This window comes from Pseudorasbora parva, chromosome 11, assembly GCF_024679245.1.
Source record: "Pseudorasbora parva isolate DD20220531a chromosome 11, ASM2467924v1, whole genome shotgun sequence".
Taxonomy (NCBI): Eukaryota; Metazoa; Chordata; class Actinopteri; order Cypriniformes; family Gobionidae; genus Pseudorasbora; species Pseudorasbora parva.
Genome location: NC_090182.1, coordinates 20,104,869 through 20,130,709, shown reverse-complemented (window position 1 = coordinate 20,130,709; position 25,841 = coordinate 20,104,869). Strand labels below are relative to the sequence as shown.

Below are 25,841 nucleotides of genomic sequence, written 5' to 3'. Positions count from 1 at the left end.
TCCGTAAAAAGATTTTGTGTTCTTTTCAAAAGCTTGTCGTACATGTTGTACTCTGCACACTTTTTGTATTTGCATACTCCCTTGTCAGTTTTAAAACATTGTCTTATTTTCCATTTCTGCGCAGAATTAAGAAGCAAAGATGACTTCAAAAACTAAAGGTACTAACATGCATACATTCGTGAATTCACTCTTTCTCTCCCTTCTAAAACAAAAGTACCATGGTATTACTATGATAAGTACCTTAGAACATAGACTTCTAACCTTTTAGATGCCACGGAACCGGCATTTATGTATTTTTGAGTTTAAAAAAGGTCAAATTAATATAGTTGATAATTATCCTCCTATCCTCTCTTAATAAATATGAGACAGTATGTATTATTTGAAAACCTGTCTCTGTTTCAGTGGGAAAGGTGGGATCAAAAAGCAAAGAAGATGCTCCTCATGAGCTGGAGAGTCAGTTTGTCCTTCGGCTTCCTCAGGTCAGTTTGTTTCTGCATTTCCCCTACCTATATTAGTGAAAGCCAATATTTAAAATCAGTAATGTACACACTTCCATAAAAATACATTTGAATAATTATTCACAATATATGTCATAATTATGAATTTATAAGTAACTCACCTATAAGGCCAGTAACATCATGTTATTAAGTAGCAGTTCATTGGTAACACTTAACAATAAGCTTCCATTTGTTAAAGTTGCACTGTGTAAATTTTAGCGGCAAAGTGCAGCCTCCGGTATTCATAGTTTTCACGTGTCGTCACACGCTTAAAGGGTTAGTTCACCCATAAATGAAATTTATGTCATTAAAGGTGCCATGTGTAAAAATTGAGGTAAAAATATCCAAAAAAATAACCTACACGCATGAAAAGAATGAGAAGAAATAAGGGCGATGATGTCATTAAAAAAATGTCAAGTTATATTTCTGCAGAGCTATCAACCTTAATTAGCAGTAGCATTACTAGCCACGGCCCAACAAGTGTCGTAATACCAGTTTCGGCCATGCGGGCAACATAACCACCAGCTAACCTGCAATACACATAGACAGTAAAAAAAATTGGACCGAGCGTTCCCATTGACGTCAACGGCGAAAGAATGAAGTCAACCTAGGGGCACTCACTTCCTGATGGCTGAGCGAACTGCGCAGGCTCAGACTGAGCTTGACGACGTAGATGTGACGTGAGCCTCCTGTCTGACAGCTGTGAGTTTTCTAGTAGATGTGGAAAGCGAAAGCTGAATCACGTTGTTTAAATATTTTCTCCCGTTGCTTTTGGCTCACTATGGGCTTCTCCCCATTCTTCCCCCTTGACTTTATCAGACTTTATGTCTCCACGTCCCCCCGACTGTCTCATAGACAGTAAAAGATTGCCTGCGAGCGTCTCCTCAGGTCTATACGGTAATTTCTCAACTGTGCGACAGGGTCGCGTTGGTTATGACGCAATCGTTAGCCTATTTTTACAAAAACAGCTTCTGCGGGGCGATAGTGTAAGATACAAGGTAATGGAGCCTTTTATACATTGTTGTGTTTCTTTAGAAATAAACAATGGACAAATGGAGTCTTTAAACGTCTCAGATGTAAAGTTATTCACTGTCAAAGTGACTCAAAAATGAATGGGAGTCAATGGGATGCTAACAGCAGGTGATGGCTTGGTTAGCAATGGCAGCCCCTAGGGGTGGAACGCTTTCCGAGCGCTAGATTACCCCCTTGGCAATACACGAATAACTCGCACGGCTTGTGGGCGTACCTGAACCTGATGTCAATCGTGTGGAAAGTACAACCCACTACTTCATTTCAGTTCAGGGAAGAGAGCAGACGGATGGCCGAAGCCCTTGGCCTCTTAAATGTATCTGATTTGATAAAAATAGCTGCTTTACCTGACCGGAAAAAGCAGAAGTGCGTGCGCCCGGCGACTGTGTCCCGTCCCTTCATAATAAAAGTCCCAGTACTCACGAGCCGTGTGTTTGTATAACAATCGCTCCAGTGGCCGTGCTCAGCCTCACAACACTCGGTCCTGCTCTGCTTTACACTACAATAACGTTAATAACCACCCGAGTCCTATTTTCCACCGGCTGTGAGGTGAAGACCACATGTCCCAAAATACATGTCCTCACACTTTTCGTCATCAAAATATGCCTTTGTTTAGAATAGGCGCCCTCCAGTGGACGGAAAGTTGCATAGCGCACCTTTAATGACTCACCCTAATGTCGTTCCACACCCATAAGACCTCCGTTCATATTCGGAACGCAGTTTAAGATATTTTATATTTTAGTCCCTAAGCATATGCAGTCTATGTCTGCACATGATAATCAATGATAATCAATAAATGATTCGGATCGCCAATGTCACATGATTTTAGCAATTTGGCACGCGATCCAAACTGCTGAAATCACGTGACATTGGCGACCCGAATCATTGATCGATTCACTGATTCATGACCGTTTGAATCTTTATTTGAGGAACACAGAAGAGAAAACAATGCTGAATAAAGTCGTAGTTTTTGTTATTTTTGGACCAAAATGCATTTTTGAAGAGATTCTAATCAACCAACTGATGTCACATATGGACTACTTTGATGATGTTTTTATTACCTTTCTGGACATTGACAGTAAAGTGTGCATAGACTGCATATGCTCTGGGACTAAAATATAAAATATCTTAAACTGCGTTCCGTCAAGTCATTAATGATATCAATGCATAAATTTAATTTGACATTAATGACATCAATTTAACAAGTCATTAATGACATCAATTTAACAAGTCATTAATGACATCAATTTAATTTTTGGGTGAACTAACCCTTTAAGACGACGCCCCCCTGGAGGGCAACACAACTCTCCTCCATTGCCCAACTCCTCCAGTCATTTTTACCAGGTTTGTAGTCAGTATTAGGTGCTAGGTGTTATGCCTATGAAAACCCATTATAAAGAAAACGTTGCGTTCATATTCCGGGTTTCATCTACTCACCTTTATATAGTATGCATCATCAAAAAGGTGTAAACTGAATTTGATCTTTTAATATCACTGCTTTAGTACATTACGGCACTTTAATGTTTTAAAAGAAGCCGTCAGTTCACCCTACGTCTGCTTGATCAGCTCTATAAACGGTTTTACTGCGTAATTCAAAAGTGGTTTAACAACTTGATTTAAAATAAAACCCATATCAGCAAATCCTAGATTAGCGTTAAACTTTGCTTAACTGAATCCTTGTTGGTGCAACTCACCCTGTAGGGTTTTTCACGTTAAGTGTTTTAGAAACTGTTTTAAGTGATTGAAATAATAATAATAATAATAATACATTTTATTTATAATGCACTTTATATTAAACAAAATCTCAAAGTGCTACAGAATTTAAAAAACAAACAAAACAATCAACAACAATAAATAAATAAAACCGAAAAATAAAATAAAATAAATTAAACAAGTAGCAAGTCAATTAAAAGTCAATTAAAAGCTCTGCTAAAAAGGTGGGTTTTAAGACCACGCTTAAAAGTATCTATAGTCTGTGGAGTCCGCAGGTGGTCAGGGAGAGCATTCCACAGACTGGGGGCTGAAGAGCAGAATGCCCGATCCCCCATAGTACGGAGATTGGCTGTGGGAGTTTTGAGGCGATACAGCGAAACAGAGCGGAGGTTACGAGTGGCTGTTTGTGTGGTGAGGAGTTCCTTGAGATAGGAGGGAGCATCACCATGGATGCACTGGTGGGTAAGGAGAGAGATCTTGTACTCGATCCTAAACGACACAGGAAGCCAGTGGAGTGATTTTAGAATGGGGGTGATATGGTCGTATTTGCGCACCCTCATGAGGATCCTAGCAGCGCTGTTCTGAATACACTGCAGCCTCTGGAGATTTTTGCTAGGGATGCCAATAAGGAGCGCATTGCAGTAGTCCAGCCTGGAGGAGATAAAGGCATGGACAAGCTTCTCCGCATCAGCCAGTGATAGAATGGGACGAAGTTTGGCAATGTTTCTGAGGTGGAAGAAGGAGGTCTTACACAGGTGTTTGATGTGCGCTTCAAAAGTAAGCTGTGATTCCATTCTGACCCCCAGATTTGTGACTGAAGTGGAAAGAGGAATGACCTGATCAGAGAGAGCAATGCTGGTGATAACGGACTTCTGGACCTGAAGTGGAGTGCCGACTAGGATAGCTTCAGTTTTGGAGCTGTTTAGCTGCAGAAAGTTTAGCTTCATCCACGCCTTTATCTCATCCAGGCAAGTGATCAAAGTGGATGGTGTGAGGTCAGCAGAGGGAGATGAACTTGTCCTAAAGTAAAGTTGAGTGTCATCAGCATAGCAGTGAAAAGAAATCCCATGCCGGTTGATGAGACGGCCAAGAGGGAGCATGTAGAGTATGAACAGGGTGGGTCCGAGCACAGAGCCTTGAGGGACACCGCAGGTGACATTGTGTGACAGGGATGTAGCTTCTCCTAACGCAACATATTCAGTTCTCCCAGTGAGATAAGAAGAAAACCACTTGTGGACCGAGTCAGAGAGACCAATGCTGGAATGTAAACGGTGAAGGAGGATGTTATGGTCCACTGTATCGAAAGCTGCAGTTAAGTCCAGGAGGATGTACTGCAGCAGGTGCTGTATAGTGCCCAATATATGTATCTTGTTCACATATTTTTGTTTTAAGATGGAAATTTGACAGGTTTGTGCTGCAATTCAATGGAGTCCTATGGCGGTTTTGCCCTCCAAGGCTCTGCGACAGTCACTTGACTGAAAACTATGGATTGCAGGCACAGATAATATTGGGTGAGGTTGCAAATTGCTACCGTCCACCACTCAGCCCTCTCCTTCAAAGCACATAGAGAAGCTACGGTGGCCGACACAGGACAAAGACGTAAAATGTTCCTGATAAATAGTCTTCTGATGAGAGAGATTACAGTAGATACATCTTAAAATAGGACTCCTACTTCATTGAATGTAATCATGTACATTATTTGAATTTAAATATGAAGGCTGCTCCCTTCATTTTTTCACTGTGGGATCCTTCACTTGCAGTCAGACAATAAGACATTGTAACTGAGAAGAGGTAACTCTCATCTTTTCGCTGTGTTAATGAATAGTATATGAATTTGTAGTTGAATGAGGTCATCCCATGAAATCCGGATCCAGTTTACTTGCACATATTTGATTAATAATGTTAGCTTGTTAATTGTTAAAGTAATGTTTGCTGATCTCTTCTGATTTGGCCAGGGGCTTGAAAATTATTGTCAATAGTTTATAAACACAACATCAGATTTTTTTTTTAATATGCATTTATTCTGCAATAAATTAATTGATTGATTAGAAGGGACAGTTAGTACTTTTGTAGTGTCACAAAAACAATAATCTATTTCAAGTAAATGCTTTGTATAAAGTTTCTATTAAGAATCTTGGGCAAAAGTTTATTGCGTTTTCCACAAATATGTTTTCAGCGTTAATGGTAATGACAAGATTAGAGTAACTGGCTGCAGACAATTCAGCTAAATTACATTTAAAATATATTAAAATAGAAAAACATTTATTGTAATCTTACAGTATTACTATTTTCACTGTAATTAAAAAAAGCCATCTTTGGTGAGCATAAGAGACTTCTTTCGAAAACATTAAAGGGGGGGTGAAACACTCACTTTCAGTCAGTGTCATGTCAATCTTGAGTACCTATAGAGTATCCTGCATATCTCCGAAAAGTCTTTATTTTTTTAATAATTATATAAGAAAGACGCGCTGTTCCGAGTCTTTCCGAAAAAAGCAGAGCGGGTGGGGGCGTATCGTGTGAGCGGATGACGAGTGCGTGCCGCTGTTATTGTGTTGAGTGCGTCGTAAAGCTGTGTCATCCCTAACAGCGGGAAAAAACTTTATTCAAAATAAAAAAAATGGATTTTAATCAGATACAGCCATACATCTATGATCCGGAATCAGACCCAGAGGCTGAAGTTGAACAGGAGCAGCAGCAAAAACGACTAGAGCAGGACGTCTCTATGTGGTACAAGTTATACACTAACTATATAATATGCTTAGCGCGGCTTGTTATTTACATATTTATACTTGAATTATATCGTCGTATTTTTTTTCTTTGAAGGTGTACATGTGGGAAGTGCAGTTGTGCATGTGTGTGTGTGTGTTTACGCATGGTTTGTGTAGACAATTGTAGTAAGCGGACTGGTTTTGCACGGCAGGCTAGTGTTTACATAGAAAGACACGGAATAGTAGCGCATTTGAATGAAGAAGCGCGCTTATTTAGTATATCATTTTTCCCCACTCTTTGTGTATTGTTGTTTGGAGTGCTTTTACAATACACAAACATAAAGTTACACATATAGTGGCCAGCTAAACAAATGTACACGCACTACACATCGCATGCTCCATTGATCAATTAACTATAACGTTAAGTGATCATGTTTGGGCTACTTGATGGGCATAGGCAAAAACACAGACATTTGAAGCAGTCTTACTCACCGCCTGCGGTTCTAACGTTGGGACCTTTATCGTTGGGACTGCTCCATCCTTCAGCATTAGGCGATCGGAAAATCCGGCGTCGAACTGGGCCTTGTTTATGAAACAGTTTGCACCAAAATGCAGTGAACAGACATAAACCTTTGCGCAACTCAGTTGCTGATCCGGAAAAGCAAATTCCATCCACTGTTGCCTTAACGCAGAGTTTTTTGGCAATCTGTACAGGGCTGTCTTGGTCTGGCAACCAAAAACGCACTTTTTTGGTGACATTGTTAATTTCTTGCAGTCACATCACCTGTGCAGCGCAGCCTACGAGCCAGCGCTTTGATGGGCGTAGCCTGTTGCTTTCGCACTCTCACTCTCCCTCTCTCTCTCACGCTCTTCCGGTAGAATTGCTCGTACGGCCCATACAAGGAAATTCCGACCTATTAACGTCAAGTGGACGTGATCGAAAAAAACTTGTCGAAACTTATGACTAACCGGAAGTAGTATTTTTGACAAAGAAATACTCCCATCAAACGTCCACCTTAACTTTTGAAACTTTGTCCATGTTTAGTATGGGATTCCAAGTCTTTAACAGTGTAAAAAGATCAGTATGCATGAAACAGCATTTCACCCCCCCCTTTAAAAATCTTAGTGACCTCAAACTTTTGAACATACCTGTTCAAAATTAATGCAACAAAATAAGTATTTAAAGCTGCTGTCCGTAACTTTTTTTTGTGTTCAAGATTTTAAATTTTTTTATAATGTGAATGTACACATGAATCCATTTTCCAAACCGTGTTTTTGTCTTACCCTGAATCATTATGGTACACTTATAATAAGTATTTATATTGGGACTATTTCAGGCCAGACTGGTAGGTACCGCTGCGGAGGAGCACAGTCCCTGCATGATCCGCCATAGACATAAATAGAGAGAAGTAGCTCCGGCTGCAATGTTCTTCCGCAAGATGCATGCAGTTCTGTTAATTAACCACTAGAGTTACGGACAAGTTACAAAAAGTTACGGACTGCAGCTTTAACATTATTAATTTCATCTACATTTATTTAAATGTGTTAATATAGGAATTGTTTTATTCAATGGCATGATGCTTTGTTTTTTTTTAGGAGTATGCCTCTACAGTCAGACGGATCGCCCAGTCTAGCAGCATGAACATGAAAGACAGACTTACTATAGAGTTGCACGGTAAGCACTGTCGTCAAAATTTAACAAAGAAATACATTTTCTTTTACTTTTCAATTTTTTTTAAATGCCTCTAATTTACACATCCTGATTTATTAAATTAAATCACTTGTGTACAATTATTGTACTGACAGAAATATTGCTCAAGTAATTTGTTATATATATTCCTAGCTGATGGTCGCCATGGGATTGTACGCGTGGATCGTGTTCCTTTAGCATGTAAATTGGTGGATTTACCCTGCATTCTGGAGTCATTAAAAACGGTTGACAAAAAGACCCTCTATAAGACTGCTGATATCTGTCAGGTAAGAGCTCTTTATTCATAAAACTTTCTTGAATGTCCCCTTTGCAGTCTCCTAATGAGCTCCAGCACATCTACAAGGCCGATTCTCCATTAAAGGGTTAGTTCACCCAAAAATGAAAGTTCTGTCATTAATTACTCCCCCACATGCTGTTCCAGACCCGTAAGACCTTTGTTCTAGCCTGATCACCATTCATCAAGATGTTTGGTCTGGAAATTAACCATTGACTGGGCTCAATCCGAGGGGCGGGATAAACGGTTGTCTTTCAAACTCCCTCTGCACGCGATAGGATAGCGCTACACCAACCAGAGCAACGAAGGTGAAACAGAGCTTGTTGATAGATTAAACATTCGCCGTATCCGGTCAGAAGGGTATTGAGAGTTGCTAGACGAATCTCGCGGGCAGATTAGATTTGCTGCCGCTAGGGTGCGTCTAGATTTCTAGGCTACCTTTGTTCATCTTTGGAAGACAAATGAAGATATTTTTGTAGAAATCCAGTATCTCAAAATCCATTAGCAACAATGACATTTCCTCTCTCAAGAACCATAAAAGGTACAAAGCCCATATCACTACAGTGGTTCTACAATCATTTTATGAAGCAACGAGAATAGTTTTTGTGCACAAAAAAACAACAACTAAATAACGACTTGTATACAGTCCCTGACAAAAGTCTTGTCGCTTGTGTACAAATTGACCTAAAGTGCCGCTGAAATATATTTCTAATCAAGATTTTTTTACAAGAAATGGCTCATTTTAATCCCACCAGCTTTTGTGATAATGTTTCAGTGAAAAACTAAACTTTCAAAAAGTATTCTAATATTCACAGCTTGGTAAAGCCCATTGAGTACAATTTTTGCAAAGACATAAGTGTTGTCACCTTGTCATATGAGCTTCACCTTTGACTAATAATGGATCAATTAGGTCTCAAGTGTGTATAAAAAGAACCCCATTTACGCTAGACCTTCACATCAACTGCAATTAGACCTCTGCAAACATGCCTAAGATTCACCCAGAGACTAAAGTTTTGATTATCAAGAGGCTGAAGACCAGATCCACTGCTGATGTGGCAGACACCTTCAATGTGTCTCAGCGTCAAGAACAGAGGATAAAAAAAAGATTTGAAGAGACTGGAGACGTTTTTGACAAGCCCAGGTCAGGCAGACCCCGCAAGACAACTGCTCGAAAGGACCGTTTATTAGCTCGAAAATCCAAGGCCAGCCCATTTTCCACTGCAGCAGAGCTCCACGAGACCTGGTCACCTGAAGTCCCTGTGTCAACCAGAACAGTTTGTTGGATTCTGTCTCGAAATGACCTCCATGGTCGAATCAGTGCCCAGAAGCCAGCACTAAACAAAAGACAATTGAAAAACCGTGTGGCATTTGCCAAGGCCCACAGCCTGCTAAAAGGATGGACGCTGGAAAAGTGGCAGAAGGTTGATTTTTCAGATGAATCTTCTGTTGAATTACACCACAGTCGCCGCAAATATTGCAGAAGACCTACTGGAGCCAGAATGGATCCGAGATTCACCCAGAAAATAGTGAAGTTTGTTGGCGGAAAAATCATGGTCTGGGGTTATATCCAGTATTGGGGTGTGCGAGAGATCTGCAGGGGGGAAGGCAACATCAATAGTCTAAAATACCAAGAAATCTTAGCTACCTCTTATATTCCCAACCATAAAAGAGGCCCAATTCTGCAGCAGGACGGTGCTCCATCGCATACTTCCATCTCCACATCAAAGTTCCTCAAGGCGAAGAAGATCAAGATGCTCCAGGATTGGCCAGCCCAGTCACCAGACATGAACATCATTGAGCATATGTGGGGTAGGATGAAAGAGGACACATGGAAGACAAAACCAAAGAATATTGATGAACTCTGGGAGGCATGCAAAACTGCTTTCTTAGCTATTCCTGATGACTTCATCAATAAATTGTATGAATCCTTGCCAAACCGCATGGATGCAGTCCTTCAAGCTCATGGAAGTCATACAAGTTATTAAATTTGGATCTCACAGCACCACAACTTAATTTGCTGACATATTTTTGTATTTGCTGTAAATTTGTTCAATTTCTGTATAGGCGACACAACTTTTGTCTTGGCAAAATTTGACCTTTCCGTCTTGATTAAATGATAAATATTTCTTCTGTGAACATTATTTATTTCAGTGCATTAAACATCATTTGGGAGGGTTTTAGCTTTTCATATGAGCTATTTCTAACACCAATGAATTAATTAAAAGTCAGGTTAATATCAGGTATTTCTAGAAAATAGATAAGCGACAAGACTTTTGTCAGGGACTGTAGTGATGCTTGATTTCAAAACACCGCTTCCTGAAGCTTCAAAGCATTATAAATCAGCGTATCAATTCATAATTCGGATTGCGTGTCAAACTGTTGAAAACATGACTTCTCTAAACCGATCTAAACCGCTGATTTAATACACCCAAATTTAGAAACTTCACAAAACCGTGTTTTGAAATCGGCCATCAGGTTTTTTTTGTTTAGTTTTTTTGCACTTTAGTGAGATGGACTTTGTAACAACGTCTTTATGGGTCTTGAGAGAGAAAATGTCATGTCGTGGCCTTTCTGAGCCATCGATTTTCAACACAAATATCTTAATTTGTGTTCTGAAGATGAACGGCAGTCTTACGGGTGTCGAACGGAATGAGGGTAAGTAATTAATGACAGAATTTTCATTTTGTGTGAACTAATCCTTTAATTCCTCTGACTTTCTGTTTAAGATGCTGGTGTGCACACTAGATGGAGACCTGTACCCCCCTCTAGAGGAGCCCACAGGCACTACAGACTCCAAAACCAAAAAGAAAGACAAGGACAAAGACAAGAAATTTGTTTGGAACCACGGCAGTAAGTGCATCCCACTCTTGTACTGGAATTTTGTTTGAAGTGAATGTGGAGGAGACAGCCTATCGGTTGTAGAAGGATTAATTTCCAATTACTTCTGTCTCATTCCAGTTACCCTTCCTCTGAAGAACACAAGGAAGAGGCGGTTTAGGAAGACCGCAAAGAAGAAGGTAACCTCATTTAGTTTTCCTCGAGCATTTCCAGCTTCTGTTGTTGTTGTTTTTTGATGATTCTGCAATCCTTTACCAGTGGTAGTCAAGAAAAAATGTTTACTCTTGCAGGAAAGAATAAATTAATTAATGGTAAACACTAAGATTTGCATATAAATAAAGCATTCCATCTTCATTTGCCACCAAGGTTTGCAGGAAAGCAATCTGGCTGTTCATTTGATTGAAGTGACAGCAGGCGAGTTAGTGGCAGGTTCTTCTCTCTGACTCTTGAATAAATCTCCGCTATGTAGCGGCTAGCTATTGACTTGGCTTCCTTTTTTAATCGCTAATGTGTTCTCTGGCATGCAGCCAGCCACTACTGTCAGTACTATGTGTTCATCTGAATGCGTGCATGCAGTTTTTGAGAGTGTGTTCCTTAGGGCTGAATTTGAACTTGATTTATCCTGCAGTACATCGAGTCTCCTGATGTGGAAAAGGAGGTGAAGAGGCTCTTGAGCACAGACGCAGAAGCCGTCGGTGTTCGTATCCTTCATTTCTGCTTTTGTTTACTTGCCATGTCTTTTTGTTGCCGCAGACCCAGCGTCACAACAAATCTAGATGCTAATGTCATAACTAATGTAGGATCGAGCATTACTAAGTTATTTTCATTGATGTCATACTAAGCCTTGCCACCAGATGGCAGACTTGCTTGCAAATTAAACGGAGTGACCATGCAAGATGTGAGTTGTTAAAGCACAGCATAGGAAAAAGTTGGAATGAGTCATATAATAAATTTGTGGATCTCAGCAGCACCAGTGATATAACAAACAGCGAAATAGGCATGTGCCAAAACTCAGGATGAAAAGATAAAGGGATTATTGATGATATGACCCTTGACCCTGTGGTCAGGATGGGAGGTAATAGCTGAGGATGAGACCAAAGAACCTGACAACAGCTTATCACTGTCCAACCTGGAGTCTTCGCCTGGAACCTCAGGACACAAGGGTCATGGCTCTTCAGGTGAATGATCCGAACACAAGTCTGTCTGCCTTATAGCTATATATCTCTATTTAACTTTCTTTTTTTAATCCTACTATAGTCCAACATGATGAGCTACGCGAGATCTTCAATGACATCAGCAGCAGCAGTGAGGACGAGGACGACGAGGGCGAACGGCACGACGACGAAGACCTTAACATCATGGACACTGAAGATGACATGGTCAGGCAGCTCCACGAGAAACTGAACGAGACCGATGGAGGCAGAGACGAGAATGACCGGAACAACCAGATCGGTAGGATGGTGGTGGGACACAAGTTGTGTGATCAGTTACAGTGGATTGTCAGGACAGCAGCTCAAGCCCAATTTAAAACCACAATCCAGTATCGGAGGCAGGCAGACCGGCAGACAAACAAAAGCCAACCTAGATTAGCATTTGAATGATGAGCCTGCTGCGGTATTTAGGCCAGATGGGTGTACCGGTTGTCTGGTGGTGTCATTACCCATGCCAGTGAGTAACAGACATGCCTGACCTTGGCATCACCCCACACACATTGGCAATTAACCGGCAAAAATGAGCCATGCTGCTCAGAGCTGTGCAACTTATTCTTAAAAAAAAAAAAAAAGCTATAGAGTTACTTTATTTAGTTGGATAGCTTGTTTCAGTTAAGCACAGGACAAACCTCATGGATGGCTAATTTTGCAATTTCTTGTCAACTAAAAAAAATTCTGTTCCAGCTGACTAAAATTAGATGTAATTTTAGCCCTACTAAAATTGAGTCAACTTAAAGGAAATTAAGAAATACTGCCCTCAAAAGAAACAAACTATGAATAAAAATGGGTTGGGATTAACATTGTGCCTTGAAAATGCATCACTAATGCCATATTATAAATGGTATATGTTTTACAATGTTAGTCAGGTACTGCATGTCCAAATTCATGAAGGTTATTTGAGATGTGATAAATAATCAGTCAGTTCTTATATATTAACCTCAAAGGCCTATTTGAATTCCCAGTCCCTGAAAGTGCAGCACATAAGAGGTGCCGTTTAGTATTTATGCAGGGTTGCGCGGTTAGAGTGTGAAAGATTCGAAGATAATTGGGACCTTAGATTACATGTGCATTTAATGATTAACTAGCTCCCAAAGGAAAAAGAGAGCTCAAAATGGCATCAGGGCTTGTGACTAAACTGATGGCATGTTAACTATGGCTTATAATCTCTTTTTTGGTCTATAGTAATGGAGTACCAGGTGCAGATCAACAATTTGAAGGCCAAGCTCCAGGAAACTCGTGCCCGCAAGAAGCAACAGGAGAAATTGATCATGGAGGTGGAAAATCAAGCTCTGAGGGTGAGTTTTGTTTACCTGCACTAAATAATGTAGAGTTCCACTTTCTCTGGCACGCTACATCATGTAAACACACAGCCTTGGTGACACGTTTTGTGCAGTACAGCTCTTTAAAATAACCTTGAATAAATCCAAAGAAGGCAAGTTTTTTGCCATCATTTTAAGGCATAAATATTACATTTCTGCCTTTAGCTGCTTTTACATAACTCGCAAAAACAGAATAGAATTCCTTGCTCTGGCAACTGCTCCATTTGGAGGATTTAGACACTGTGAAACGGGGTCAAACGTGTGGTTCGACAGTGTCACTTCCTTTGGACTGCGTGCACTAAGCAGGCTACATTTGTCCACGCTCATTACAGTCACAGCGGACAGGGAAAGGTCATGCATGTCTGAGCTCCATTCACAGGACCACAAATCAAATATATCTGTGTACAAACAGTTAAGACATTCTCAAACGGCTAGCATCAAAACAGCGTACTGTCAGCTAGATAAAGCCTCTCTTTCTTTCTCTCTCTCACTCCCTCCCCATACAGGATCGCTTCCAAGGTCATTTGAATGGTATGATTCATCAAGAGGAACAAGAGATGGAACAGGTGAGTTTGCATAAAAACCCAAAAGCCTACGTCCATTTGAAATGGGTGATTTATATTCGTTCAAATAATTGAGATTTCAACGTTCTCAGTATGGATTTTTTTACAATTTTGACCAGTGCTTAGTGATTCACAAAAAAAATATCCAGTTATTTTTAGTGAGTTGAAAAAATACAGTGCAACCACTTAAGTCCAATTTACAAACAAATGGTTCATATCCACTGGTTTTATCAATTAGATTTTTATCAAAATTAACTTTTTTTAGTGAATCAGTAACAAGCAGTGCAACTAATGTAGTCATATTCATAAACACATAACTCTATGTGAGTCTGGCCTTTTAATAAATCATTTAAAAAAAGACTTGAATATCACGTATACCCATCTAACTTCATAGTTTGGGACTGTTTTTTTAAATGTATATTTTTTCCATGTGTCATTTTCAGCAATAGCTCAGAGAGAATCGCTTTTTTGTATGCAAAATTGACATTAAACTATTCTCAAATGATTTATATCTTATCAAATAGAATCTAGAGCAACTAAACTGAAATCTAATTTGTGATGATACCCATAATGCATGTAGCATGCACAATCAGTGACTTCAACATATTCCCATTGAAGAGCTTAGTGAGTGTAATTTTTGGCCTGACGGAAAAAGTAACAACGTTGGAGGTGTTGTTTAACATATTGCATTTAGCCTTCAATTATACCCCTACTGCTATCCATCCATCACTGCTTTTCTGTTCCAACAGCTGGCCTCCCTTCAAGAGCAGCTGGACTCGCTGATCGAGAAGTGATGCTCACAATTACCAAGATACTGCAATACAAAGACCCTGACCAGAGGCGACGGCTGAACACACAACCGATTTTTAATCTATTGTGTAAATTGAAACATCCCATTTGTGTTGTAAGAGTCGAAAATAATTGCTAGTATATTCGACTGATGCCTCATCACAGAAGGTTCTTTAATTTCTCAAATAAGATTGTGTATTTGTACTTTTTTTCCATGTGGATACAAAAGGGTTTACCCTTTTTATTTAACTGCAGTATTTCAAATAAATTCATATTTGAAATAAATTTTAGTTTTCTTGGCAAGTCTCTTCCGCTCAATAAATGCTAATTTGTAAAATGCTCTCATCACAGAGGTCAACAAACTGGAAAATCGTACTAGAGACTTCCAGATCATTCTGTCTGCAGTAGTTCTCACCTCCCACTGAATTATACTAGCAAACTCCTGGGATTATTCAACTCCTATTGCCTTCTAGAATGATCTTGACTGTCTCCGTACTCTGAGTTCCGCTCTCTGGTCATCCATCCCTTCACTTCTCACAGGGGATTATACTGAAGATTCAGGGGGGTTGGAGGATTAGCCAAGGCAGATTAAAGTGGCTATCCTCAACCTGGTAATCCAGCCATCTGTCAGAAAGCAGCCAGGCAGCATTGGGCTGCAGGGTGTGATTTGTCTTCCTTCCTCAGCTTGCTAATTAACACTGCCAAGGACCATCTCTCTTTACCCACAGGACATACCAACTGATTCAATAAAAAAAAACACTCATTCTAAAGAGTTTAAAATGGAAGAGACATATCTGCTCAACCATCCTGGTGTAAAAAAGAAGATTCTGCATGGAGGTCAAGGACCATTGCCACATTTTCCAAAGGGAACAAAGGTAAGACGCATAGATGGTCCTGGATAATGCTTTTGTTTGGATGTGTTCACGACCTTCAAACCACTTTCTTTTGTTATTAGAAATGGTTGTAGCTTGAATCTATTGGCGATAAAATGGTTGTTGTTAGGTGACAACATTTGGTCCGTTTAATTGCACAGAAGTTTGGCAACCTTTCACTTTGGACAGCGGCTGAGGAACACTATCTGTGCCAGGTGACTTTTCTCCCCCCTACTTGTCCAGCCATATGGTCCTCAGCCTGGATAGGATGACAAACATTTTCCACGACAATGCCAACATTAATCTCTCTATTTACCAGCTGTGCTATGTATTTGTTCTGTGTGCTCCCATTCCATCAAGGTGTCTCCATCAATATACTTCAAAAAAGACTATACATTTAAATGCATTATAATAAATTTGGGCCAGGAATGAAGCTATTAGGATGGCATTCCTAACCTGCTTGAAAACTGTATTTCTTTCACCAACACATACAAGCATGTAGCAAGTTACAAGATGTGCATGGTGTACTAAGCAGGAAAAATACTGCACTCTCTTAATCCTGTTTTTATTCTCTTTCTTTCCTCTCTGCCTTCCTACCCACAAAGCTGGTGTTCCACTTCCAGACTCTGTTGGACAACTTTGAAAGAACTGTGATCGACGACAGTCGCAAAAATAAGCATCCCACAGAGATTTTTGTGGGGAAGATGTTCAAGATGGAGGTGTGGGAGGTGCTGTTAACCTCCATGAGGATTGGAGAGGTGGCAGAGTTTTGGTGTGATGCCACTGTAAGTGTCTGAAATCAAACTAAATCTCTTGTGTTTTCACAAAACACAGGCAAAAAAAAGGAGCAGATAAAAAATTGCTTTTGTACGTTGTAGACTTTGATTTTCTCAGCCTTTGGTTTAAATGTTGCTTTTTTTTATCAAACTTTGAATTGTTGAAACTTTCAAAAACATTCAAGTGTTTAAAAAAGAAAGATTGAAGCTTGGATTCTTTGTTTAAAATGAGAGGCTCTGTTCTTTCTGGTCACATTTAGATAAGAAAATAATCTGGGAGGTGGCATGAAATTGTCAAAACAATAAAAAATAAAAATAAAAAAACGCTGGCAGGGAAAGAGTTGATTATACATTTTCACCTAAGTATGGAGCAGAATATATGTCTGATGTATTTTTCATCTATGGCAGCCTACTACATTTTCTATTAACATTCTCATTTGCTGTTTTTATTCAAACATAAAACGCATACAAGCAACAGCAAAAAAGATCCGTTCTGCAAGTCTAAAGATTCCAGTTTGATGGTTGGAGTTGAATAAAGGGTCAAACTGAATTGCTACCAAATCTTTCAGCACGCCTGGGCATAAGAAGTTGTGAATGTGTGTTGGTGGCATGTATTGAAAGTGGTGCAATTAATAAACCACTATGTACCACAAAATAATGGCAAGAAGTATCTATAGCAAAAACATACAGCATATAGTGCAGTCCGATTCATAGTCAAAAACACGTAAACAATACAGCATGACCAGGCCCGGGCAGTCTGATTCCCGAACAAATGACTCTTTTGAGCTGATTCTTTTTAGTGACTCAAAAATATACCTTAAATCAGTCTGATGAACTATTAATCAAACTGAATCGATCAGAGTGGTTACTGAATCAACATCTATTTTAAGGTTGCGTGGTTTGTACTTACTCAAATAAGTACTGGGAAGGGGTGGGAAATAATAATTAACTTCATGTTACTAGTTAATAATAAATATTTAACTTAATGCTGGAATATTGCTGCAAAAAATGTAGAAAAATTCTAGGTAGTTCTGCAGGAGACACTGGCACGTAATAATAGTTTTCTTTTATATACTCAGCACACAGGTCTTTATCCCATTGTGTCAAAAGGGATGCGACTGGCTGCTCAGGGAAGGGACCCTCTGGAAGGCCAAAGACACACGTGTGGCATGGGAAACGTTTTTCACTACCACTCGACAGGATTTCCAGAGCTCGATGAGATCATGAGGACGCCTCAGCCTCTAATCTTCATCATGGAGTTAATCTCGGTGGGTCAAAGATGTATTCACACCGAGCAAAGAAAACAAGCAAATACATACACGCACCCTTGCACAACACACTTATTCTAGTTCCACTCCTCCACCTTCAATGGATTTCTCACTGCAACCCGAACAGCGTAACAGAATGTTACACAATCAAGTGCTACACGCCAGGAAAGAAATGCTGTTCCCAATTCTCAGACCATGTTTTCAATCCTCAACCAAGCGAGACGAGCACGCTCCAATTCTCTGTCTTCCTCAGGTGGGCGACCCGTTCTCTTACCAGCGTGAGTCCTGGATGATGGAGAAGGATGAGAAGCTAAAGGCTGTGCCCTCGCTGCATCTCTTGGGCAATGCACTGGTCAAACATGGTCGGTTTCGTGACGCTGCAGAGAAGTATCGGGAGGCTGTGGTTCTGCTGCGTACAGTCCAATCCAGGGTAAAAGATAAATTTAATGACATGGGGTTTATAGGGGCTGTAGAGAAACCATTAAGATTCAACATTCATTAAAGCAATCTGATTAGTGCACCTGAGTTTGTTTTCCTTCCTGTGTAGGAGATGCCAGGAGATGAGGACTACATTAATCTGGGCAGGCTTATCATTCCTCTCGTACTGAACTACTGCCAGTGCATGTTAGAGCTGGAGGAATATTATGAGGTCATAGAACATACAACAGAGCTCCTGGATAAACACAAAGGTAAGCCAGCTTGTTTGTATAAACTAAATGGACAAGGACTGGCTGGTCAGTATGCCCCAATTTCCCTGCTGGTAAATGCTGTAACCACCATGTTTGTTTTCCAATCGATAGCCATTCAGAAGTAGCCATGTATAGATTGCTGCAGAGAACTATAGGCTGCATTCGAAATCACATACTTCCCTGCTATATAGTAGGCGAAAAACAGTATAACCGCGTTTTCACAGAAATTACCCAGAACAATTTGTCCCTGGAACTTTTTTCCTCTTCAGACCTGTTGTTGTCTGTTTCCAAAGCGGCCTAAAGATTAGGCAAATTAGTTCAGTGATGGAGGACTACTGCGTGTGACTTTCCAGTTCTCACTGTCATTGGTCCATCTGTCATGATTTTTAAACTCCACTGTTCAAAAAGCAAAAAATGTTGGTTGAAATAAAATGCTGCATGGAATCAACCAATTAAAATGCAGTGTGTGCTCACAGCATGTTTAGCGCCCAAGTCCCACCCCTGAAAGGTCCTGAACTTTTTATCAAGTACTACCTTGTGAGCAGGGGATTCATTTTTCACCCGGAACTTCATTTGACTCTGGTCCCTCCCTGCAATCGAAGTATTAGGGTGACTATTTTTTGATTACGAAACCAGGACATTTTGATTACGAAAACCAGGACATTCGGCCCGGCAATGAGATACTTGTAGATTGCCCTAGTGCTGATCAATTTAATTTCCCAATGAAAAATAATGAAAACCAGAACATTTTCCTTTTATTTATAAAAAAAACAAACAAACAGCCAGGACGGCGTTGGACTGGACTTGAAAACAGGGCATGTCCGGGGAAAACAATACGTTTGGTATACTCTACCCTAAGTTTCTGCGGTGGAAATGTGGCTTATGCAACAAAGCAAACATGTTCAAATTCACATTACTTATTCAAAATAAGTGTGAGTGGGATTTCCGACATAGCCTATATATTTTTGTTGGCCAACACAGAAGTTAGCATTACAATGGTTCCCTCGACAAATACGATCAGCTTTTGGATTATTGCAAAAAATTAAGCACTATGACCAATAAGTATTTTTAGATATTTACAAATTAACACAACTTTTGTCGATTTTGGCACTTAAACAAAATCGGCAGCAGTAAAAAGCTAAAGTTAGACTATAAACAAACTACAACGCGGTCACATGACTTCACGTCACCACCACTAATCTTTTGAGTATAAACATATTGTAATAAGGCTGTGAAAGCGGACGAGTTCATATGTTTGCCATGATGACGTTTAATCTACCCATTAACCTCAGTAGTCTCATTTAACCACTTTTCAGAAACCACCTACTGCAGCACTATTTTTCATTAAATACAATTCTTTACAAGCAACATTTGTATTTCTTCATGTTATAAAGTAGATGTTTTGCCTGTGCCCAAGGAAATAACCATGGTAACAGTTTGTTATTCAAGCATTTTCAGTCCTCATAAAAGAATAAGCCCTGCCATTATATAATAGATTATTATTGATTTACGCATCACAAATGTATCAAAAACGTTGGTGTTTAGTGCTAGCAAGCCCAAACAGCAGTTTAGGACTTGCAGGTTTACTCTCAACCAATTTTGACTAAAATGACTAACAGAAAATCAAACATCAAGCCACTGGATTCACAAGAAAATCCCAACCAACACAAATTAGCCTGAGACATTTAGGTCGAGGTGACGTAGTCCAGCTTAGTATCAGACCATCTTTAGAATTATCCTTTCCTTTTTGGTTATCATAAATAATCCAATTGCATTCACTTTCATAATTGTACTTGGCAGCATGCATAGTAATCTTCGTCCTCGGTGGTTTGGGTTTGTTTAAGCTTGGCTGGCTGCATGAGCAGAAGGGACAGGAGTTGGTCTGTGTAAACCCTCTTGAAGCATGTGAAGTGACAGATGTACCGTCTCTCGCGGTGGCTCCAGAGGCAGTGTGGGTAGCTCTCCTAATGAGCCGTATGCATATGCAGCCGGCACAGTGACTTTGGCCTTTTGCAGTTCCCCCTTATCGAGGACACTCTCCTATCTTCCCGTCCCATCTAATTCCCAGTATTCATTTCATTCTGCTGTGCCCCCATGTGTCACCCACACCTTGTTGTCTGTTTCAGTTCAAATCTTCCATCTTTGCTCTCTTTACTATTTCTCTTGTGCGTCACCTGGGGAGCACATCCTTTTGAAATGTGCTCACAGAATCTGCTGTTTTTGCCAGAGGCTGACTTTAGCTGGCAGAGTTAAAGATTTAGTGAAGAGCATGATCAAATGAAAGAGGAGTAGAGCCATCAATAGGGAATCTTAACAAGGCTCCCGAGCCCACTCAGAGCAAAATTAGGTACGCGGTGTCCGATTTGGGTTAAAACGGTGCATGCGTAGCATTGCTCCTTTTTTAAATGATATAAAAGCAAATAGTACTTGATATGAAAATACCTTTATGTGAAAATGCACAACCTTCAGAAATATTATGGGCCAGATTTACTAACAGCTGTGCCAGTGCAAACCCTCTTTTAGTGTATTTCCTCAAGAAGCGCAGTGATAAATTAGCGCTGAAAAGCCGTGGATAGAGTTTTTTTTTGTTTTGTTACTAACCTTATTGCATATGTATTTGTTGCCGTTTCCTTTCAGAAAATGTATGGGAGGAGAGTATTTAAATGAATCACACGAGGTGATTTACAAAGGTTTGCGCTCGTAAAATTACTGGCAATTGCTCCATTATTTACTACCCAAAAAAGCACGTCTCAAACTAGACGCTAATGGGTAGATTGCGCTGGTCATTATGGAAATGATCTGGCTGCGTCTGTGCGCTTTCATTTGCGCATCGTCGGTAGATCACACGCAGAACTGTCCACGGTTTTATGTAATTGTGCTCTCAGGCTAATTTGCCCTGTTTAATAAATCTGGCCCTATGTTGCCTTAAGTAACAGAAAGAGCTACAAATTACATTCCCATTATTGATCTTTTCCAGACTGCGTCAAGGCCTACTACAAGCGAGCGAAGGCCTATGCTGCTGTGTGGAGCGAGAGGGAGGCCAGGAAAGACTTCCAGATGGTGGCTAACCTAGACATCACACTGTCTAGGTTGGTGCAAAGAGAACTGAATCTTCTCTCTGAGAGAATGAAAGAAAAATACTGGGAGGATAAAGAAAGGTACTGGAACATCTTTGAAGAGAGAGGAGAGAGAGAAAGGGAACCAGAGAAGGAGGAAAACTCTGTGATGCCTACAAAAGAGGAAAGCGAAGTGGAACATTCGGAGTCCCCTGAAGAGGTCAAAGATGCTGAGGAGGGAATGAATCCATCTCTAGCAGAGGAAAATAAGCATGACACCCAAAGTGAACATTCAGCAGGAGAGGCCAATTACAGGATAACAGCTCTGACTGAGGGCAAGGACTGGCAGCAGATGCTACGGCTAATTATGCTCCTCCAAGATGAAGGCAATTTCAATGTGAAAGAGCATAAATACACTGAGGCGACTGTCAAGTTCAAAGAGGCTCTGGAGTATGTAGACCATCTCCAAACTAAGGTGAGGCTGAAAATAACAATAAATGATCAGGGCGGCCTTTTTACAACATCATTGCGTGAGCCTAAGTTGAATGTAGAGACCATTAGTTAGCATTGGTTCATGATGCTTTTTGGAGAACTGGTTTGTCATACACTTGATAGCTGTAGAAGGCACTGAGGATAAGGCCCACTTATGTATAAAAAACTCATAATATATTAAGAGCTTCATGTAGAAATTGTAGCCGGTCACATCAAATGTGGCATTTAAAACCATGCAGAAGCCTCTTACTTCAATAATGGACTGAAAGCTTGTAGCAGTATTCTGAAAGAAAAAAACCTCACATATCTAAAATCTACTGGGTGCATGTAACACCATCTAATTAATATTCATGAGCCAAGACGATAAAGAATATGTCATCCCAATATTTTAGATCTTGCCTATGCCCAAGTGGGGCTTTCTAATTTAAGAATCACTATTATTACTATTGTGCAAACATTGAGTTTTGAACACTACCTTAACTATAACTACAGTACAATTCTCATGAATGATCTCAAATTTTGAGGCTTGTCTAGAAGTGTGCTGTCTCTTTTCATCAGACTTTCGAGTTTGATGGAGTGACCTGAACATTATGAAAGACAATATCATAGAGACATGGGCTAAACACCCACAGAAAACACTGTCAAAAACCATTCAGAACATATCGCACACTGCACAACACTCACATATCCCTCAGAACTTACAGTAATATATACCTTTTCATATCCCGGAGAAGATGTGCACTGGGGATCTAAAAATTACTTAGCATGAACGACAGGGAAGCTAAAAAATCCCCATGGGGAATCAGCAACCCAATGCTCACTAAGCCATATCTATCTCTCTGTGTGTTTTTGAGGTGGAACATGAAGGAGAAGACTGGGAATCTCTGGAGAAAGTCCGTCTGCCACTCTGTCTAAACCTCAGTCAGTGTAAGCTGGAGCTTGGGGAATACCAAGAAGTGGTGGATCTCAACTCTAAACTGCTGAAGAAACATAAAGGTGAGCTTATATACTCATTCACAGAAATGGACATAGGCCGGTTGCATAAACTGCTCAGACTTGTCTTACCAGTTTATCATCTATTTTGTATGTCATTTACATATAAAGCATATATGACACCATTCACCATGTTTCAAACCCAAAACTTCTTATCTGGAAAGTTTATTAAGCTTTATTAGGCTTTATTAGGCTTGGAGCCAAACTCACAGGACAGTGGCCCTCTTGGAATGGAGATTGGCACCCCTACCATAGACCATGGGTGCTTCTCAAATGGAAGGCTGCATCCTAGTGATGCTGGTGTTCTTCTTAGTCCAGTCCTTAGTGAGGCTTGTAGGCTAGAGTCCTGCTCAGTATTAAAATATAGCATGCGACGGTCTAGTGAGTGCGCATTGGTAGGCTACATCACATAACCTTCACGGTCATGGCACGAAAATTAATTTTGGAAAAAATACTTTGTATACAAATCTATATATTAACTTTTTCCCCACCATTGACAATCTCCTGATCAAAACGGAAACATGCAAGGAAGATGCAGAAATAAGTGGTGTGATAGGCAAACGTATGCATATTATGCAAATATATAAAACACGATAATCGACATTAAACTGCATATTAATCAAACCATGCATGTTACTGAATGAAATGTCGACCGAGGCTGAGTTATAAGACTGTGAACTTGATCTACTTCATCTATGTATTGATTATCATTCTGTATCCAGTCTGAATGCAGTCTTTGACAAAACATGAATTTTGCTTCTTTTTTTACAAAACAAACTTACATTCAAGTGTTGATAAAAAATGAATGGATAAAGCTACAGTAGAATACCTTGTTCAAAAGCATTTTTGTTCAAAAGCAGAGGATCTGTTCATTCTTTTGATATATGCTGTTGCATGTTCAGATATCCATACAACAAAATATTCTACAGGCTATGAAATTTTGTGAAAAGGATCAAAGACACTGGCAGTGGCTGGCTTTTTAGAAAAAGGTTTCAGGGGAAAGAGTTGACTGACTTTCTATTAATACAATGCAGTGAATGACCACCGTCTGTGGTTTCCCAGTGGATTACATTATTGGCAGTTTAGTGTTAAAGGGTTAATTCACCCAAAAATGTATGTCATTAATGACTCACCCTAATGTCGTTTTACACCCGTAAGTCCTCCGTTCATCTTCGGAACACAGTTTAAGATATTTTATATTTAGACATTATATTTATGTCCAGAAAGGGAATAAAAACATAATCAAAGTAGTCCATGTGTGACATCAGTTGGTTGATTAGAATCTCTTGAAGCATCGAAAATACATTTTGGTCCAAAAATAGCAAAAACTATGACTTTATTCAGCATTGTCTTCTCTTCCACGTTTGTTTTTAAACTTCAAATAAAATAAAAAACTTTTTTAAAAAAAATTTCCCTTTCTGGCCAAGGACAGTATAGTGTGCATACACTTAGATATGCTGTCAAACTAAATATAAAATATCTTAAACTGTGTTCCGAAGATGAATGGAGGTCTTACGGGTGTGGAACGACATTAGGGTGAGACATTAATTACATCAATTTATTTTTTGGGTGAACTAACCCTTTAAGTGGTTTATTAACAAAAGATAACCCGTAAACCTACATCTAAAACAATTTTTTTGCTTTACATTTCATCATAAACTCAAACAAGTGCTGACTCGTTTTCTGTTAGTTTGTGAATTGGAGCGCCTGCAAAAGATTGTGAGTGATTTAAGGATCCTTCAAAATGAGCTGGATGAATGCGAAAAAAAGGTTGCCTTCCTTCAAATTGAGACGGTCTTCAGTAGAAGCAGAAATATGCAGCTTTACTAGGACGCGATCTTCCATTTGAAATGCACCCTATGATATAGGCACATATTTGGTTGGGTTTAAGCAGCAGCACATATAGATCTCTTCACCTCCCATTGCACTCTGTTATTGTCTGTAGCAAAAACAGCCTTGAGCTATATCAGTTGGACTCAACTCTCCTTTTAGCTACCACATCTCAATGCTTCACTTTGTCTGTGGATCCAGAAAGTTGAGCCAGCTGCATCATTCATCATATTGAGATATCCCTTGGTATCTCTATCTAGCCCCCTATGCAAAAAGCGAAAACCGTTGTTTACTTTTGTATGAATTATTTATCATGAAGCCAATGCGATGTGGCAGGAATGGTCCTCACTCCCTTTCTTTCATCTCCACCGCAGACAATCTGAAGGCCGTGTACCAGCGGGCCCGGGCTTACTCTTCGTTATGCAATGAAGACGAGGCCCGCAGAGATTTCACTAGGGTCTTGCAACTTGATCCCACATTCAAACCTATCGTCAAGCAGGAGATTAAGAAGATGGGGGAGAACATCAGAGCGAAGTGCGTCAACGAAAACAAAAACTACTGGACAAGCACGCAGGAGAAGTGGGAAAAGAAAGCACAGGTCAAGAGGGGAAAGAAGACTAAGAAAGGAGTGACATGGGCAGATGAGAGTAAGATGTCAGGAGGGAAAGATGAAGGACATCTGGAAAGATTAGGCTGCAGTGGCAAATCAGAGGAGAGCCGCAGTGTCAAAGCAGGTAATAATGAAGAAGGACAGGATGAGAGGAAAAACAGCGAGAACCAAAGGGACGAGAGCTCTCTGACCCTGAAAGAATCAAAGGAAAAAACTGATAATACGACTGCAGATAAAGGCAATGGTTCAGTCCAAAGCTGTGTGCTGGGAGATAATACGCAGAGATCAGAGACAGATAGTGGGGACTCGGAAACTCTACTGACCAGTGACATTACGAAGAAAAATGATGGCCAAGATGAGATCACAGATGAAAAACAAGTGTCCCCTGAAAAGTCAGACAAAGATGCAAGCACTAGAGCATCAAAGGAAGGAAGACCGAGGGACATGACCAGAGATGATGTAGCGGAGGAGAGCAAGGCGGCTTCTGAAAGTAAGATGGAGAAGACTAGTGTTGTGGAACCGACAGGAGCATCACCTGCAAAACCCACCAAAAGTGTTAAATGCAAAAAGAAAAAGAAATAGACATCAATATCACACCCTGTC

The 25,841-nt window shown here is 40.1% G+C and overlaps 2 protein-coding genes across 2 annotated transcripts; both read left to right on the top strand.

Moving 5' to 3' along the window:
* Positions 1–118: 118 nt before the first annotated feature.
* On the top strand, positions 119–14,937 carry taf7 (TAF7 RNA polymerase II, TATA box binding protein (TBP)-associated factor). The gene is made up of 12 exons (XM_067456539.1): positions 119–158; positions 403–479; positions 7,544–7,622; positions 7,791–7,924; positions 10,659–10,782; positions 10,891–10,949; positions 11,399–11,471; positions 11,838–11,948; positions 12,028–12,222; positions 13,164–13,276; positions 13,807–13,866; positions 14,613–14,937. The coding sequence occupies exons 1-12, from the start codon at positions 140–142 to the stop codon at positions 14,655–14,657; spliced, it is 1,089 nt and encodes a 362-aa protein (XP_067312640.1). The 5' UTR covers positions 119–139; the 3' UTR covers positions 14,658–14,937.
* A 494-nt stretch (positions 14,938–15,431) lies between these two features.
* On the top strand, positions 15,432–25,833 carry LOC137092852 (uncharacterized). Its single transcript, XM_067457359.1, has 8 exons — positions 15,432–15,527; positions 16,130–16,309; positions 17,380–17,568; positions 17,822–17,998; positions 18,116–18,257; positions 21,235–21,788; positions 22,660–22,801; positions 25,003–25,833. Exons 1-8 carry the CDS (start codon positions 15,432–15,434, stop codon positions 25,818–25,820), a joined length of 2,298 nt encoding a protein of 765 aa, XP_067313460.1. The 3' UTR covers positions 25,821–25,833.
* Positions 25,834–25,841: the final 8 nt, after the last annotated feature.

Bases quoted from the DNA above. Each gene is read 5' to 3' on its own strand.
- taf7 (XM_067456539.1), top strand. The intron at 7,925-10,658 runs GTAAGAGCTCTT...TTTCTGTTTAAG, and splicing joins AGACTGCTGATATCTGTCAG to ATGCTGGTGTGCACACTAGA. The intron at 11,472-11,837 runs GTATCCTTCATT...CCCTGTGGTCAG, and splicing joins CGCAGAAGCCGTCGGTGTTC to GATGGGAGGTAATAGCTGAG.
- LOC137092852 (XM_067457359.1), top strand. From the start codon at position 15,432: ATGGAAGAGACATATCTGCTCAACCATCCTGGTGTAAAAAAGAAGATT. The intron at 18,258-21,234 runs GTAAGCCAGCTT...GATCTTTTCCAG, and splicing joins GCTCCTGGATAAACACAAAG to ACTGCGTCAAGGCCTACTAC. The intron at 21,789-22,659 runs GTGAGGCTGAAA...TGTGTTTTTGAG, and splicing joins TAGACCATCTCCAAACTAAG to GTGGAACATGAAGGAGAAGA.